The sequence below is a fragment of the Nycticebus coucang genome, chromosome 12, assembly GCF_027406575.1.
Source record: "Nycticebus coucang isolate mNycCou1 chromosome 12, mNycCou1.pri, whole genome shotgun sequence".
NCBI lineage: Eukaryota > Metazoa > Chordata > Mammalia > Primates > Lorisidae > Nycticebus > Nycticebus coucang.
Window position 1 is genome coordinate 100,460,322 of NC_069791.1, and position 19,128 is coordinate 100,479,449.

General features: G+C 42.6%; 2 protein-coding genes across 6 annotated transcripts in view; one reads left to right on the forward strand and one right to left on the reverse strand.

Annotated features, from left to right (window-relative positions):
• SLX4 (SLX4 structure-specific endonuclease subunit) overlaps positions 1-9,171 on the reverse strand; it is a 30,582-nt gene extending 21,411 nt beyond the window's left edge. Inside the window, exons 1-5 of one of the 4 annotated variants that reach the window (XM_053555322.1) lie at positions 9,071-9,171; positions 6,447-7,206; positions 4,510-4,734; positions 1,821-2,010; positions 763-975 (exon numbers count right to left, since the gene is read on the reverse strand). In XM_053555322.1, coding sequence (XP_053411297.1) covers positions 763-975; positions 1,821-2,010; positions 4,510-4,734; positions 6,447-6,801 — 983 coding nt within the window. In that variant the 5' untranslated portion in view covers positions 6,802-7,206; positions 9,071-9,171. Of the gene's footprint in view, positions 1-762; positions 976-1,820; positions 2,011-4,509; positions 4,735-6,446; positions 9,039-9,070 lie in introns of those variants that run through there. The other 3 variants (XM_053555320.1, XM_053555321.1, XM_053555318.1) reach the window with 3 other exon arrangements.
• A 36-nt stretch (positions 9,172-9,207) lies between these two features.
• LOC128561296 (histone-lysine N-methyltransferase SETMAR-like) lies at positions 9,208-19,128 on the forward strand. Of its 2 annotated transcripts, none has more exons than XM_053555335.1 (2): positions 9,208-9,327; positions 9,998-19,128. In XM_053555335.1, the coding sequence occupies exon 2, from the start codon at positions 10,314-10,316 to the stop codon at positions 11,379-11,381; it is 1,068 nt and encodes a 355-aa protein (XP_053411310.1). In that variant the 5' UTR covers positions 9,208-9,327; positions 9,998-10,313; the 3' UTR covers positions 11,382-19,128. The 2 variants fall into 2 exon arrangements, with proteins under 2 accessions (XP_053411310.1, XP_053411309.1); XM_053555334.1 differs by having other exon boundaries at positions 9,241-9,372.

Sequence of the window (19,128 nt, forward strand, 5' to 3'; positions counted from 1 at the left end):
AAGAGTTCTGTGCTTCTATCTCACCAATTCTTTGAATTGTGCTGAATAATCTTACATTAACTATGTAATAATTAGACTACACTGAGGCAGAAACCATGTCATACAACAAAGAAATGGATATGGTAAAGTGAATACCAAATTCTCAGAAACACCAGAGGGGACTCATTGCAGGATTGTGGGACTAGAAGGATTTCAGAAGGACCTTGAGGAAACCAGTCCAAATGGTCCTTTCCACAGACACACCTGAACAGGCCATTCCAAAGCCTTCAAGGATGGAGAATTTTTCCCCTCTTAATCCCTTCTAGACTATGCCTGATTTCTATCTCATATGAATCAAAGAGGCCTGTACTGTCCTCCGACACCGTAAAAAGCTTTTTCTTAGGCTAGGCATGGTCGCTCACTCCTGTAATCCTAGTACTCAGGGAGGCTGAGGTAGGTGGATTGCTTGAGCTCAGGAGTTTAAGACCAGCCTAAGCAAGAGCGAGACCCCATCTATACTATAAAAAAGGGGAAAAAAATTATATATATATATATATACACACACACACACACACACACATACAGAAAAACTAGCTGGGTGTTGTGTCAGGCGTCTATAGTCCCAAGATTGCTTGAACCCAGGAGTTTGAGGTTGCTATGAGCTATGATGCCATGGCACTCTAACCAGGGCGACAGTGAAACTCTATCTCAAACAAGAAGTATTTTCTTTTTTTAAACAAACACCATTACTTGGCTTATTTTCTTCCTTTTCATTTGACTCACCTAGATGCTGGTGGGCTGCCAGCCCCCTCAGGCTGAGCTGTCTGCAGCCGGACGGCCTGCAGCAAGAGTTGGGGGCCAACTTCCATCTTCACTGCGCATTGTTTCAAGTGACTGATTCTGCTCTTTAAGGTGAGAAATGGTTTGCCACAAATCGGGCATTCAGGGATCTGAGGCATGGAAGGTCTTAGTGCCTTTTCAGCCTCATCCAAGCACCTGGAGGAAAACAGTAAACATAGGAGAACCATGCTGGCCAGTAATGAGGGTTGTAGCAGATGTGGATCCACGTCAACATGGACAATGTTTGGCCAAAGCCAATCCCCTCCACACAGCCTGCACAACTCCCAGCAGTCGGCCTCCAGACATGAAGTATCTGTTACCAAAGTTAGCTAAAGAAAGCAAGGATACATTAAAAGTTACCTTATGACCCAGAAATTCTACTCCTGAGTACATATCCCAAAGAACTGAAAACAAGTACTCAAACAAATACATGAAACACACATGCATAGCAAACTTCATGCACAATACCCCAAAGGTGGACATAATCCACAGTCTACCAGTGGCTGAAAGGATAAACAAACTATGGGTTATCCATACAATGAGATATTGCTCAGCCATAAAAAGGTATGAAGTCCTGAAAGACTACGACATGGATGAACCTCAAAAACATTGTCAAGTAAAAGAAATCAGACACAAAGGCCAAGCATTGATTCCACTCACACGAAGCATGCACAATAGGCATCTCCATACAGAATGTTGGTTAGCGGTTGCCAGGGGAGGATGGAGACAACTAGGAGTGACTGCTAGTGAGTATGGGGGTTCTTTTAGGGGTGATGGAAATAATCCAAGATTGTGGTGATGGCTGCACAACTCTGTGAATACACCAAAAGCCACTGAATTATACACTTTAAATGGGTAAATGCATGGTATGTGAATTATATCTTAAGAGTTACTTTTAAAAAAGGGTAGGTTGACAAGAAAATTGAGGTGATGTCATCATAGTACAGAGTCTCAGGATTGATGGCATGCATGGGAGGGGCCCTGGTCCAAACTGTTCCCACCTGTTCACATGCTGCTCCCTCCGGGCCACGTTCATGGCTGAGAGGTCCTTCTGGCAGATTTGGCAGAAGAACAACCCCTTTTCCTCCAGGCTATCATTGTGTGCAGATGCTCCTCCCTGTGCAAACTCTTGCTGTAGGGCCAAGGCCACCGCAGCATCGCTCTCTGTGGCAGGGAGCCCAGACCCATATCCTGCAGAGAAGCACCAAAGAACTGTGAGGATAAATCCTAAAGACAAGCTCACTCTCAAACCTCTGCACTGTACATGGGCACCAGGCTGAGCATTAGGAGAACAGAATCCAGCCCCATGCCACCTGGTAACACAAGCACTAAATGGGGCTCCTAGAACAGCACTTTCCAAACTTAGCATTAAAGTCATTTGGGAAGCTTGTCAAAATGCAAATCCAGATTCAGGGGGCCTAGCTGGAGCCTGAGACCCTGCATTTCCAAAAGCTCCCAGGCATGGCAATGCTGGTAGTCCAGGACCACTCTTTGAGTATCAAGAACCTGAAGAACTTGCCTTTTGTTTTCCCCATTTCTGCTGAAGTTGGCTGCCTCAGCCATTGCAGCTTCACCAGGGCCCTATTCCAACAAATCTAGCTTTTTTCCTCAAAGCTTAAGCTTTCCCAGTGCTGACTTTGTACTGCCCATTACAGAACCAGGCAGAGTGAAATGCCTTTGGCGATTAAAAGGCAACATCTCTTACTTAGCATCAGACAGAGAGAGAGAGAGAGAGAGAGAATATGCTGGTCTTGAGATGGCTTCTAAGGTGGGCCCTCTGATATTGCTAGAGCAGAACCTTGGCACTCACAAAAGATATGCCCTGAGAACTTCATAAGTCCCAAGTTTTTTTGTTTGTTCTTTTTTTGTTTTTGAGACAAAGCCTCAAGCTGTCACCCTGGGTAGAATGCCATAGCATCACAGCTCACAGCAACCTCCAACTCCTGCCTCCGCCTCCCAAGTAGCTGGAACTATAGGTGCCTGCCACAACACCCAGCTATTTTTTGGTTACAGTTGTCATTGTTGTTTGGTGGGCCCGGGCTGGATTCGAACCTGCTAGCTCTGGTGTATGTGGCTGGCACCTTAGCCGTGTGAGCCACAGGCGCCGAGCCATAAGCCCTAAGCTTTTTAATATTACTATAGGCTACCATGCCTGCCACTGACACCAGAAAAGCAAACCACCTTCATTTTGGTGTCCTGTTTTGTTTTTTAACAAACAATGCTCTCTTTCTGAGCATTCGTTAGGTATGATATGAAAAGATATGAGTCAAATGTAGGGCAGGTGCTGGGCTTGTGCACTGGCTGGGCAATGCCTCTGCACATCCCATGTGCGTTGAAAATTGATATATCAGTAGCCTGGCAAATTGTTTTATGTGTGGACATTTAGGGTGGCCTGAGAATTATCAGTGCTCTTATAGTAAAACTGCACATGCAACACCAAGAGCCTACATGTTTACTGGCTGTAGGTCTGTCAATACAATCTCTTCCTATTTCTTTTCTTATATTTTCATCAGAAATGAGGATATGAGGCATAGAAGGTCCACATTGTTTATGGGGGATAAAGAATAGGACCACTTGACATTACATGCCTATGATGTGGTACAATGGGAAACAGCATCTGTGAAGCACTGTAACCTGGAGCCAATCAGACCTCTAAATTACTTACAGTCTACCAGCAGTCCAAGGGCAAGAGGAAGGGGCTGAATGATGCCATGAAGAAATAATCAAACAAATCCAGAAAGTGGAAAATCTTATTAGATAGTTAGCACAGATGCTTCAAACAGTCAGTATCAGCTAGGTGCAGTGGCTCACACTTATCATCCTAGCACTTTGGAGGCCAAGGCAGGAGGACTGCTTAAGGCCAAGAGTTTAAGAACAGTCTGAGAAACATAGCAAGACCTGGTCAGTACCCAAAATTAAAATATTAGCCAGGCTTAATGATGTGCACTTATAATCCCAGCTACTGGGGAGGCTGACACAAGAGGATCACTACAGCCCAGGAGTTAGAAGCTGCAGTGAGCTGTGATGATGCCACTGCACTCTAGCCTTGGCAACAGAGCTAGACTCTGTCTCGTTAAAAACAATCAAACAACCCTCCCCATCCCACTCCCAGCCTTCTCTATCCCCTACCATTGTTCCTTTTTCCTCCCAGCCTCATTTCCTTTTCTTTTCTGGAGTATATGGTGAAAAAGAAAAATCATGTTTAATAAACAGAGATTGTTCTTTCAAAAAAAATCAGGGTGGTGCCCATAGCTCAGTGGGTAGGGCACTGGCCACATACACTGAGGCTGGTGGGTTCGAACCTGGCCCTGACCAGCTTCGACAACTGCAACAAAAAACAAAAACAAACAATGACAACTGCAACAAAAAAACAGCTGGGCATTGTGGCAGGCGCCTGTAGTCCCAGCTACTTAGGAGGCTGAGGCAAGAGAATCACTTGAGCCCAAGAGTTTGAGGTTGACATAAGCTGTGATGGCACAGCACTCTACCTAGGGTGACAGTGTCAAAAAATAAATAAATAAATAAAAGTATCTTGTCAAAGAAGCCAGACAAGGGATCTTTTATTGTCTCACTAGAGCCAATGTAGGGGCGTGGTAAAATACCAGGCCCACAGCAGAGGGTTTCTCCCTGTCTCCTTTCTTCAGAGGTTAACTTATATCTGTTTGGAAGACACAAACATACTCATCATACCATTCCCCAACACTGTCTCCTTTAGAGGGCCCTCTGGGGCATGTTCTTCCAATGCCACTTCATGGGAGCATTCTTCTGAAGCATGTTTCAAACGCTTGGGATCTGCTCTCTTGAATTGCTGCATTCGCTGTAGGACCAACTCTGCTGTGCGGGGTTTGGAGGGACTTGGCACGACTGTCGCCAAACAGGAAGGAGGTGGCTGGGAGTCACTGTTGGGAGTAGTCTCTGGAAGGAAGAAAATATTCACAAGCATCTGTTATAGCTGGAAAAATAACAGGCTTTTCCAGCAGGTAGAGATTGGACCTAAGTTTCAAAGGAGTCCTTTATCAACTAGTTTAGGTTTGCTTCAAACAGGACTGATTGCTTCATGGCAACTTCTTTGTCTATGGCAAGGTAGACATAAATATCAATGACAGGAGGGAAATGACAAATGACTGCTAATTGAGCTTGGGGTTTATTTTGGGAATGATGAAAATGTTCTACAATTAGGAGGTGGTGATAGTTGCACAACTGTGAAAATACTAAAAACCATTTAACTTTATATTTTAAAAGGGCAAATTTATAGAATGTGAATGATATCCCAATAAAGTTGTTATTAAAGAAATATTAATAGGACAGGCACAGAGGCTCATGCCTGTAATCCTAGCACTCTGGGAGGCTGAGGCGGGTGGATTGCCTGAGCTCACAGGTTCGACCCAGCCTGAGCAAGAGTAAGACCTCGTCTCTAAAAATAGCTGGGCACTGTGGCAGGCACTTGTAGTCCCAACTACTCGGGAGGCTGAGGCCAAGAGAATCACTTGAGCCCAAGAGTTTGAGGTTGCTATGAGCTGTGACACCACAGTACTCTACAGAGGGTGACAAAGTGAGACTGTCTTAAAAAAAAAAAGAAGAAGAAGAAGAAATATTAATGACAAAGGTTTACATGTTCTAGATCAGGAGTTCTGCTTTAACTTAGGATCCAGAAATGTCCTTCAGTAGGGATCCTGAAATTGTGTCAATTCCACAGGTATACATGTAGGTAGTTTTCTGGGGAATCATGAATAGCTTTTATTAGGCCTTCAAAGGGAGGAGGAGAGACCAATAGTGTTGGTAAAGCAGCACTGCTGAAGCCTTACACCAGTCTCTGCGAGCTAAGATATTACCACCATTTAGTAAGGTGATGCTGACCACACTAGAAAAAAAATGATTTAAGATCAGGAAATGAAGGTGAGAATTTAGAAACAGAACTCAGGAGCCCAAACTGCTTGTGGTGTACTATATATCCAAGAATAGTTTCCAGTTCTGCATGAAGAAGGTATGCTAAGCACAAGGCTCAATATACCTAGGGTATAGGCGCAAGAAAGCTGCTTACAAACAAAAAAGGAGGGGGATAGAATAAAAAGTCTTTAGAGAGAAAGAAAGGACCTTAAAATTCCCTGGGACTTAAATCCATACAGCACCTTCTCAGCAACCTAACCAAATTGGGTTGCCAATTCCAACTTACCCACTTTGGAATAAGTTTGAGAAAATGACAAAAGCAGCATTATTGTCATGTTTATGTAACTCTTGTCAACCATATAATGTAAACCCACATAGGAAATTCTGAAAGAACAAAGGACTCCAAACATAATCATATGAAAAATTCACCAAGGGATTATATTTTTTATGACTACTGTTTAAAACATAAATCAGTAAACTCTGGACATGGGGCTGGCTGCCTGTTTTTATAAAGTTTTACTAGCACACAACCACTTCCACTCATTTATATATTGAATATGGCTACTTTTTCACTGCAACAGCAGAGTTGAATAGTTTCAACAGAGACTCTATGGCCCACAAAGCCAAAATAATTTACTATCTGGCCTTTTTCAGAAAGTTTTCTAACCCCTGGTTTAAAATAGGACAAATCATCTCTGGTTTCCTCTGGAAAGTTCTGGAAGTGGTTCTTGCCCAGTTACCTGTCTGGGTGGTCTGTACTCTTTCCCAGAGCTCAGGCTGGTTTGGAGCAGGAGCAAGCATACCTCCTTCACCGTTTACAGTGAAAGCCATTTCACTTGCTTGCGACTTGATTGTCCCTTGCTTTTTTGTCCTAGGGGCCTGGCCGCCAGATTGAGGTTTCTTCTCTGAAGGGTCTTGAAGGGTTTTGCCCTTGGTATCAACTTGTTTTGTTTTCAATTTGCTTCTTATCTGCATATTGTTTGAGGCTTTTTGTGCCTTCTTTTCTCTTGGCACTTCCTTGGTTGCATTTTTTTTCACCCTTTGGAAAAAGCTGGAGCAGAGTTCTTTAAAATCCTCATCTGACTCATCCATCATGTGACAACATTTAAGGCTTTCAGGCTGGTCTTCGGAGGAGTGAGAGTCAGTCTTGGGGCATGAACACAGAGGCAAACATGAACCCAAGTATGAGTCTAGTCAAGTCTCATTCACACTCACAGCCTTGTATGGTTCCTCTCTTCTTCTCACTTAGATACTTGGAGTTTGCACAATTGAACAAGAAGTATTGTTTTCCTCTCCACAGCAATTTAAATGTCTTTGTTCAAGTTAGGCCTGTAGTTAAATAATATGTTTAAAGCTTTCCTCTGTTAAAGTTCAAAGCCAAGAGAAGGTTTTGTTGCCCAGTAGATGCCTCTCAAATAGAATTATCTATGAACTTGGTGTCAGATGATTCTCCAATATCTCCAGGGTGATAAAGCACATTTGGTTCACTTAATTTGATATCTGTGGAAAACCAAAAGCATCTAAGTGTAATTAGACAGACATTGTTATTTTATGCCATTTCTTCCAGAAGGTACAAGGGTATGTGGGGTAAGGTATAAGTCTTCAGAATAACTATACTCCTCTCAAATACTCAGAACAGCCTGGTTAACATGGTCTAATCTTCCTATAGGACATCACTACATAACAGAGGAGAGTGATCTAGGAATCTCTTAAAGCATGTGTTCTTCCAGAAAAGTATGTATACCTTGGGAGAATATTTTTACTGAAACTTGGGGGGGGGAGGGAAGGGGACCCAGTGGATGGCAGTCACCACAGAAACAGGAGGAGTCCCAAATCTAGAAAAACTATCACCTGACTGGCCCAAGACCCCCATCTATTAAAGGCTTTATCAGCAAACACTGCATTATGAGAGACATATCAGCCCAACAAGAGCTCTCCAAACTCAGATGACTAGAATGCTACCTGGGAATGATTTACTTTGGCACATGAATGACCTAACAGCCGAAAGTTCTTCATTTCAAACACAATGATACAAGTCATGCTGTCCAAAAAATCTGATTAATCATTCTGTTTTAGAAAGCTAGGCAGATAACCCTACCTAGAATCTATTTTGTATGGCTGGCTCATTCTTGTCTTCCACATCACTTCCTTAGTGAAGCTTCCCCAATCCTTTAAGTGGACCCTCACCACCATTAATCTCTATCACCACCCACTGTTTTCACAATATCACTTGTCATAGGTTATAATCATATGTAGAAGATATTATTTATTCAATGCCTACTGTGTGCCAAGCACTGTTACAACTGCTTTTCAAATCTTTAACTCGTTTCATCTGTACAATAATCCTTTATGGTAGCATCTATTGCCACTTTCTCTTTATAGCAAGAAAACAGGCACAAGCAGAATGAGAAACCAATTCAAGTCCTTACAGCTTTTCCAGTAGCAGGGTTGGGATCAAACCTAGGCAGTATGGTTCCAGAGTATCTGCTGGAACTCTGCTGGAATAAATTTTATTCATCAACTTATTATCCGCCCCTACTAAGTTCAACGTTTTAGGAGGACACGGGCCCATCTACTTCACTTTGTATTCTCTTCAGCTTAGCCAGTGCCTGACTTGTAATAAGTATTGGACAACTACTTGTTGAATTCATGAAATGCAAAGTTTTTGATATAATCGGAGTGAAGAGAAAGTGGTAGGACAGAAGGCTGCGGGAGAGGCAAAAACTAGTTCCCAAAAGCCTGGATCGTCAGGCTAAGCCAAATGAATTTTATTCTGTTGGATGTGGTGAGAAGTTAAGAGCAAATTCCACCCTCCACAACAGTGTGGAGTCTCTACATTTCTGTTGACATGAGTCTTAAACAGTTCCATCTCCTACAGGTGCTCAATCGACATGTGCTGAATGGCAGAATGGATCCTACAAGACTGCAAGTTTCCAGAGGGTAGGGGACTTGGGCCTCCTCCTTAGCATCCCACCTACCTCGGCGCCAGGCATGGAATGAATGAATGGATCGGTGGGGGGCGGACCCTCCCGCTTCCCCCCAGCCTGGCGACCTATGGAAAGGAGGCTGAGGGACCCGCCTGGAAAAGGGCTGCCAGGACTCTGACAGCTCTCAGGCCCCAGACCCTGACCACCAAAGATATCCCGATCCACTCTCGTCCTCCCTCGAGGAGGGCCCCGGCTCCTCTCCTCCCAAGCGCGGGTCCTGCAGTCCGCCGAGGCTGCCGGCCTCTCGAGGCCAAGGAACCAGCGAGGAAGACCGGCGAGAAAAGCTCTTCTTCCTCAGGAGAGCGACAACCGCCCTAGGTAACAGAACCGACTCCTCCGGGCGCAGACTCCCAACCCCACAGCCCGGCTCCTCCTACCTCCGGCGCGGTCCGGACACCTTCTCAACGGAGAACCGTGCGCCTGCGCATGCGCCACCTATCGCCACTACCCCACCCTCGGAGAATTACGTATGCGCCGGCGCAGAGCGGCGCGTTGGCTGGGAGCGGTGTCTGGCTTTCCCATCTTCCTCCGCGGCTACGGGCGCGAATGGAGTGCGACTAATGCTCCCTGACAGCGCAGGACTGGGCGAGGCCTGGAGAGGCGGAAGCTGTGTATAGCAGGCTGGGCGGCGGCGGTACGCGACGCTATAAAGTCTGTTAATTGTTGAGGACAAGTTGGGGTGAGTTTGCGGTGCTGTTGCAGCAGTTTTAAGATAAAATGTGGTTTCACCAAGGTTACTCAGGTGTTTGCTGGTACAATGGCGGCCCCCTCGGAGCGCACCTGCCTGTGGAGCAGATAGAGTTACTGGAGTGAGGGGAATTGGGAAAAAAACCCAGATCCAGTCTGGCAGTACCAGAAGAGTTTGTTTCCCGGAGAGGGTAGCATGAAAGTTGAGGTCTGGTGATTAGGGAGCAGTAGCTACATGAAGAGGGGATTGTACTGCGCTTGCAGCGGCCTGGATACCCAGGCTCTCGCGGATTTGTCAAGCGCTTAAGGTGAAGGTGAAGCTGGAGAGATTCACCACAGGATGAAATTTGAAGGACTTTACACATCCTATTAAGGGTTTGAGCTTCAGCTTGGGGTCATTGGGAACCACTGAAGATTTTCTTTTTAAAGGCTATGCTAATTGCAGTGTAAAGATGGATGGGGGAGCAAGACAGGAGACCACAAGACCCACTAATTAGGAGGCTGCAAAGATCTGGGTGAAAAATGAGAGTGGCCCGAATTAGGAAGGGGAGTGAAGAAAATGGAAACACCTAAAGTGTTAGACTCATCATGATCTACTTGTCTGTTATGATTTGCAGGTTTCTGGCCTGAGCATCTCAGTGAATGTGATCACAGAAAAAGTGTCAAGAAACAGGTTTGGAGGGAAGATGATATGTTCATGTAAAGATATAATCCACATATCAAAAATTCACTGAGGTTTTTAATGTATTTAGGAAGGTCACTACAAAAGTTTTGAGACAGACTCTGTTATGGTTATTTCACTTCCAAGAAGTGCAGTAGACAGCAGTTTTTTTCTCTGATTCACTTGTGCAAATTTTAACTTGCTAGACTTGTCTGTGTTGCTGGTAGGGCTTCATTTGTTTCCATTCACTCTACACTCATTGGAGGTCAGCTATGGAGCTGGGAAGAGAGCACTTTCGTGCGATGATTTTCTATGATTTTAAAAGTGGATTGAACCAGACTCAAAGCCTTGAGCGTTTACATCGAGCTTTCGGGGACCTTACTCCTTCCCGTGCAACAATTTTTCGGTGGTTTCAAGAATTTAGAAGAGGCCGTACTTCACTGAGAGATGAGGAGAGGAGTGGGCGTCCGGCAACTGCAGTGACTGAGGAAAACATTGCTGCTGTGGAAAAAATGGTTCGCAAGAACAGTCAAGTGACAATTAAGGACATTGAGGCAGCACTACAGATTGGATCACCTGCAGTGTCCAAAATCCTGCACAATTATCTTCGAGTCAGGAAAGTTTTATCCCGTTGGGTGCCTCACACTTTGACAGATGAGCAAAAGCGCATCCGTGTTAAATGGTGTCAAGAAATGCTGATCAGATTCGATGGAGGCAAGTCTAGACGCATTTCTGACATCATTACTGGTGATGAAACCTGGATATATCAATTTGATCCAGAGAATAAATGTCAGTCAACAATGTGGATTTTTTTTCCCGATGAAAATCCACCAACAAAAGTGAAGCGGCCCCGAAGTGTTGGAAGGAAAATGGTGGCAACTTTCTTCTCCAAAAGCGGTCATATTGCAACTGTTCCTCTGGAGGAACAAAGGACTTTTACTGCTCAGTGGTACACAACAGTATGTCTACCAAAAGTTTTCAGGAAGCTTCAAGAATGGCGGCCAACGACAGGACTGCGGGGGACCATTTTGCATCATGACAATGTATCAGCCCACACAGCCAATGTCACCATTCAGTTTCTGGAGTCCACAGAAGTTGAACTTATGACTCATCCACCCTATAGTCCTGACCTGGCCCCGTGTGATTATTTTCTGTTACCTATAGTAAAAAATCGCATGCGGGGAAGAAGCTTCTCCAGCCCTGAAGAAGCTGTTTGTGCCTACGAAAATGAGCTTACAGCACTTGAAGAAAATGAGTGGAAGGAGTGTTTTAAAGAATGGTTTACAAGAATGCAAAAGTGCATAGAATGTCATGGTGATTATTTTGAGAAAATACAGTAACCAAAATTATTTTACATTTTAAAATTTTTGTGTATCTCAAAACTTTCATTGTGTCCCTCATACAAGATTATTCAGCTGTCATCATTATCAATTTGAGAACATTTGTAACCCCAAATAGAAACTTTTCTACTCATTAGCAGTCACTCTTCATTCCCCTTTACCCCATCCCCTGGCAGTCACTAACTAGCTTTCTGTTTCTATACATTTCCCTATTCTGTACATTTTATATACATGGAATTATACAATATGTGGTCTCTTCAGTCAGGATTTTACTAAGCATAATTTTAAGGTTAATGTAGCATAAATCAGCGCTTCATTCTTTTTCGTGATTGAATAATAGTCCCATACACAGATATACACTTTTGTTTATCTGTTTATTCAGTGATGAACATGGATGTTTCTACTTTTTGGCTATTATAAATAATGCTACCGTGAACACTTGTGTACAAGTTTTTGTGCTCTAGGAGTGGAATTACTGGGTAAAACTTAGTTCTGAATGTTGAGTTTCAAATGCTAATAGCACTTTCAAGAGGTTTTTCTATATACAGGAATTAGTTGTTTCTTGCTCTGGTTTTGGAAATCTAAGTTAGTTTGTAATATAGTTTCCAATTGGATTAGCAAAGTATACACATGAGGGAGAGTGAGACCCCCCAACTCCTAAAAAAATGAAAAACCAAGCCAGGCACCTCGGCATATGCCTGTAATCCTAGGAGGCTGAGGCAGCGGGATGCCCACAGCCCGAGTCTGAGGTTGCAGTGAGCTATGATGCCATTGCACTCTGCTCAGGGAATAGGGTGGGACTCTGTCTCAACAACAACAACAAAATCAAAAATAAACTGTAGTTAGCTCAGAGTTTTTGGGGGCGGTGGTGTAGGTGTCTAAAATCCCTTGGGATTTTAATTTATAGAGATGACTGAGTGACAACATGGAGAGGCCAGTGCTGTTGAAAGAATTTATTATATTTCAAAAAAAACGGGGTGGCATGCCACAACATGGCAGAGCCACAAGAGAAGCATGGGCTTTTGGTCAGAAGGAAGGAGAAACAAGGAGAAAGCCTAGGCCAGAGCCTTTGTGGGGTTTCCACAGGAATAACAAATCAGGCCAGAGTAAACATTCCAGTGGGCTTTAGCTTTAGGTGTTCCTTAGTTGTCTGGTACCTGGCCAATGGGATGACTTAGGACAGGAAAAATATTGGCTTGGTGTGTGAGAGTTAGATAAAGTGGGTGGTTGGCTTTCTATGAGAGGCGTGCTCCCAAATAAGTTATTTAATATCTTCAAGAATTTTTAAGAATCAACTAGTCCTGGCGGCACCTGCGGCTTAGTGAGTAGGTTGCTGGTCCCATACACCAAGGGTGGTGGGTTCAAACCCAGTCCCAGCCAAACTGCAACAACAACAACAAAATAGCTGGGCTTTGTGGTGGGCACCTGTAGTCCCAGCTACTTGGGAGGTTGAGGCAAGAGGATCGCCTAAACCCAAGAGGTTGCTGTGAATTGTAACACCATGGCACTCTACCCAAGGGCAGCAGAGTGAGACTCTGTCTCTTAAAAAAAAAAAAAAAAAAAAAGAGTCCAGGGAAAAGATAGTCTCCTTCTGCCAGAAAGGTTTTTAAGATGTCAAAATGTCAGAAAAAAATTTTAAATGACTGATACATATGGAGATGGCTGGCATGATATGAAGGACAGTTGGAAAGGTAGAGATGATTATTCTTCAGTCAGGTTGAAAATGTAGGGCCTGAGCCTATTTAGGATTTAAGTTCGTTAGAGGAAGAAAGCCCTTTCCATCTCCTCCCAACGTAAAATCTAGCTGTATTTATTTACATAAAATGAGGTAGTTTAGTGAAGAGTTACCTTAAACGCAAGATTCTCAACTGAATAACCTATGGAATAACCTATGGAAAAGCTTTGATGTTACATATACTGAATAAATCTTGGGGGAGAGATTTCCAACCTGTGTCTTTTGAAAGTTTCACAGATGACTCTGATGGCCCCTATATTAAGAACTGCTAAATTTACTATTAAACAACACCTACTGAGAAATACTGTAGGTTAACTAAATACTGTAAGTTAAAAAAGGTACTGTAGGTTAAGTATAAAAGAGATGCTAGCTGGGTGCAGAGGCTCATGCCTATAATCCTTTGGGAGGCTTTGGTGGGAGGATTGCTTGAGGCCAGAAGTCAAGATCAGTCTGAGCTTACATAGCTTAGGTTGGCAAAAAAAAACTAGGAAGGAAGGATCAGCCTGAGAAATACAGCAAGATTCCATCACTACAAAAAAATTTTAAAATTAGTCAGGCATGGTGGCACAAACCTGTAGTTGCTACTGGGGAGGCTGAGGCAGGAAGATCACTTGGGCCTAGGCGTTTGAGGTTGCAGTGAGCTGGCATGCCGCTGCACCCTAGCCCAAGTGACAGAGCTGTGTTGGGAAAAAAAAGCCAAAAGCTAGGTGAGAAGGCAGCACCTATAGCTCAGTGGGTAGGGCACCTGTCACATATACCCGGGTTGGAACCCAGCCCGGGCCTGCTAAAACAACAATGACAACTGCAACAACAACAGAAAATAGCTGGGCGTGTGGCAGATGCCTGTAGTTCCAGCTACTTGGGAGGCTGAAGCAAGAGAATCACTTAAGCCCACGAGTTTGAGGTTGCTGTGAGCTGTGACACCACGGCACTCTACCAAGGGCAACATAGTAAGACCGTCTCAAAAAAAAGCTAGGTGAGGAGCAATTGGCATTTACAGTTAGATATAATTCCTTTTTCAAGGAAGAAAGTTTTCCATAACTGGGAGAGCTTTTTCTTTGGCCCATGCTTGACAATGGGAACCACCCTTTCCTGAACCCTATTGTGACTTGTCTTCCACAAAAGCTCTGTGTTTTATGATACTCTTCCACTACAAGGCAGAAGTGTGACTAAGCTGACGTGTTCTTTATTTCAATGACAGTTATGTGTGTTCTCTGCCAGCATTTGGGGTAGAAAACTATCATATTGCCAAAATACTCAAACCAGGGAGATGAAAGAATATTTCAAATTTTACAGAGAGGTGGCCAACTCATAGAAAATATTTTGAAAATACTTTGTAATGAATATTTTGTAAATAAAGGTTCATGTAGGCCAGGCGGGATGGCTCATGCCTATAGTAGTAGCGCTTTGGAAGGATGATGTGGGAGGATCATTTGAACTCAGGAGTTCCCAATCAGCCTGAGCAAGAGCAAGACCTCATCTCTACTAGAAATAGAAAAATTAGCTGGGCATCATGGCTAAACAAAAATTAACCGTGCACCTGTAGTCCTTAGCTACTCTGGAGGCTGGGGAAAGAAGATCACTGGAGCCCAGGAGTTTGTGGTTGCTGTGAGCTAGGCTGATGGCCCCTGTACTCTTAAGACAACAGAGGGACATTCTGCCCCTCCCCCAGAAAAAGGTACATTTAGCTATAATTTCCCATTTTCCCTATGTTTGGTGATTTTAGAGATGACTTTTGGGACACCCTCTATATCATTTTAGGGCACAGGGGTAAAAAACAAAGGTTGAATGAATATGCTATGATTATCACTTCCTTACCCTTTTGGACTATTTCCTTTTTTTGAAAACTATGACATCTTCCACTGGGTTAATGTTTTAACAGTTCTAAGGAAGAATTGAAAGTTTTTTGTCCCAGGTTTGTGGTTTGTTTATAAATCCCAAAGCCAAAATCTATCCTGGTCCCTCTCATTTATCTTGACAGGGGTTGGAGAGAAAGCAGACTGAACAAGGAAAGCATTGTCTTCTGACCTCTTTGGTCATGTTACCTTTTATTTACTGTTGTATAATTCTATTTCCTATACCACCAAATTTTTTGAAATCAGGAGGGCAAATAACTTTTACATGTCTTTTTTTTTTTTTTAACTTTTACATGTCTGAGTACACAGAAGTTACTCTAGGTGACACACCATTTCTTGCAGTGTCCTTCTACCACCTGTTATGTGATATAGCTCTGTTTTGCTAGATGAGTCTAAGGGAAATTGAAAGGGCCGTATATTCAAAGCAGCTTGCAAATGTTAAAGTAGCCAAGAAGCCAAAGGATAAAGCAGACAAATCCAGCTTTCTTGGTAAAGGGTTTTTTTATTGGGGATAAAGACACAAGTGTGGCCTTGGTAGCCACAATTTCTCTACCTGTTACTCCCCACACCCCAGGCTTAGGTACCATTGGGAAAAGGTATAAATGCTCTGTGTAAAATAATTGAAGGCAACCCTCCAGAACAGGCAAGAATGCTATATGTTCATAGCTTACAATTTGTGTGATAATATTAAGGTTCCTTTATAGTAAAGGCAGAATTTATAGTGAGTACACGTTCTTCCATTAAGGACAGTAAATAAAGTAGAAATCAGGAGACATTTATGTGACTGGAGTTAATATAAAGTAACAAGGTAGCTTAACATCCAAGATGGAGTCACTTTTGTATGCAAATTTACTGGCCTCAACTGCAAAACATTTACCCCAATTGAGATTAATAATGGCACTCATAATTTTGATGTTAAAATGAAGTCATCTTCACTTAATATGTTTAAGACAGCAATACTTCCCAAACTATTTATACATTCAGTTTAATTCCTATCTAAATCCCAAGAGCCTTTTTTTCAGAAGTAGAAAATCTGATCTTAAAATTCTATGGAGTTGCAAGCGACTCCCCCCCCATTACCCCAAATCCCAGTAGCCTCCAACTTTGTTCTTTTTCAGGAACACACTCTCATATTTCAAAGCTTATTACAAAGCTATAGTAATGAAGGCTGTGTGGTACTGGCATAAGGATAGACATACAGATATAGATCAGTGGAACAGAACTGAAGAGTCCAGAAATAAGTCCATGTATATTCAGGCAACTAATTTTAAAAAATCTTTTTTTTTGGAAATGGGGTTTCTCCATGTTATCTAGGCTGATTTCAATCTCCTGGCTTCAGGCAATCCTCCCACCTTGGCCTCCAAGGTGCTGGGTTTATAAGGATGGGCCCTTGCTCCTAGCCCCAGGAATTGATTTTTGACAATGATGCCAAGACCATTGAGTGGGGAATGAATAGTCTCTTCAATAAATAATGCTGGGATAACAGGATATCACATGCAAAAGAATGAAGTTGAACCCTTACCTCACAGCATGTACAAAAGTTAACTCAATGGAACAAAAACAAAAATGTAAGAACTAAAACTATACAGCTCTTAAAACAGGTAAATCTTCATGACCTTGGATTTGGCAGTGGGTTCTAGATATAATATCAAAAGCACAAATAACAAAAAAAGATAAAGTGCACTTTGTCAAAATTAAAAACTTGAGTGCCAAAGTATACTATCAAGAGAGTGAAAAGACCACCAATAGAATGGGAGAAAATATTTATTAAATCATAAACCAGATAATAATCTGTGCTATGAATATTTATGTCCCCCCCAAATTAATAGGTTGAAATCCTTACATCCAAGATGATTAGGAGACGAGGCCTTTGGAGGTAATTAGATAATAGGGGTGGAGCCCTCATGAATGGAATTAGTGCCTTTATAAAAGAGGCCCAAGAGAGCATATCCTCTGTGTTTTTAAATTCTAATATCCATTTTCATTTCCACTAAGGATTTGATTGGGTCAGCAGACTCATTATAAATGTAAAGAAAATTCATATATGTGGCTTTCCTTTTCAAAAATTCATGTGTCATATTTAATTGCATGTCATATTCATTGAGTCACATTTATCACATCATTTAGTCACACGTGATTGGGTAACAAGCATTTCAGAGATCAAAAAGCTTTTATTTTTGGCTTGACACCTGTAGCACAGTGGTTATGGCACCAGCCACATACACCAAGACTGGTGAGTTTTAACCCGGTCTGGGCCTGCTAGACAACAATGACAACTGCAACAAAAAATAGCTGGGCACTGTGGCAGGCACCTGTAGTCCCAGCTACTTGGGAGGCTGAGGCAAGAGAATCACCTGAGCCCAGGAGTTTGAGGTTGCTGTGAGCTGTCACTGCACAGCACTCCACCAGAGCGACTAAGACTGTCTTACTGTCTCAAAAAAAAAAAAAAGCTTTTATTTTTGAAGCTGAACTGGCCCCAAATAAATACTATGTTTTACTCCTGGAAAGAAAAGAGCATCCATGATCATGTTCTATACACCATGACTTATATCTCTAGCCTTTTCCATCCATTATTTTCTTTAATCCTTTGAAAAAGTTTGTGAGATTGTTATGCTTATTTAAAATGAGGAAATTAGTTCAGGGCAAATAATTTATCCAAGGTCATGAAGCTAACAAATCAGATTTAAGATTCAGCCCAGGTCCATCTAAATACGAATTGACCATTTCACCCATCATCCTTCCCAAAATCCCAGGGAACCTAGGGTTATATTTTGGGAATTGGCTACCCATCTGAAAATTCTATGGAGTTGCAAGCGACATCCTTTCCCTGACTTTAATAGGAATTTCCAGGCCATTAACTCCTTTGCTTTCTCTCCTTTTTTTTTCTTTTTTCTTTCTTTCTTTTTTTTTTTTTGAGATTGAGTCTCTGTCACCCTAGGTAGAGTGCTATCATATCGTAGCTCACAGCAACTTTAAACTCCTGGTTAAAGGGATCCTCTTGCCTCAGCCTCCTGAGTAGCTGGGACTACAGGTGCCTGCCACCATGCCTGACTAGTTTTTCCTATATTTAGTAAGAGACTGGGTCTCACTCTTGGCTTAGGCTGGTTGAGACTCAAGCAGTCCTCCTCCCTCAGCCTCCCAGAGTGTTAGGACTATAGAAAGCCACAGTGCCTGGCCTTCTTTGCTTTCTCTTTTCCACATCCTCATGTAGCTTATGGGCCATCATGTTTTACCAGTACTCAATATAGTTTAATCCTGTTTATCTTCATTCCACCTAGACAATAGTACCTCAACTCCACTACTCTTTGTACCTGTTCCATTAGCCAAGCAGCTGAACAGTACTGAGTAAATTCCTGTTACAGGGCATGTAGTACTATCACTTTAAATTCATGATCATACACCTCAAACAGGCCTTCAGCACCCTCTTCTAATATGACTGTTCTCTGCTAAAACAAAATGCCTGCTTACCTTTTCCTTCTCTGTGGATTGTTCACATTAGTTGCTATAAACCTTCATTAATGTTTCCCATATTAAAACAACAGTAAAACCTCCCTTTTTTTTTCTGTTTGAGACAGAGTCTCACTGTGTCATCCTTGGTAGAGTGCCATGGCATCACAGCTCACAGCAACCTCTAACTCTTGGGCTTAAGCAATTTTCTTGCCTCAGCCTCCCGAGTAGCTGGGACTACAGGCACCCACCACAATGCCCAGCTATTTTTTTGTTGTAGTGGTCGTTGTTTAGCAGGCCCAGGCTGGGTTCAAACCTGCCAGCTCCAGTGTATGTGGCCGATGCCCTAGCCACTGAGATACAGGTGCTGAGCCAGAACCTACCATATTTTAATTACAAAATTATTCGAAAAAGTAATAGTCGGATGACTATTCACCCCTCCTCTGTTCTCACATGTTGAAGTCTGATATATGCATCTTTTCTACTCTATTTTTATGCTTTTATAAATATACATGTATAGCCTTTTGTTTGATATCCTTTAACAAAGAGTCTGCACATTACATTTTGTTTTTCTTGTTATATCATGAATATTTCTCTAAGTCAGTACACAAAAATCTACATTCGATATTGAGCCAAATATTTTCCTATTGATAAAAAAATACATTTATTGTTTTTATCATTATAATCATGCAATAAATGTCTTTGTGCT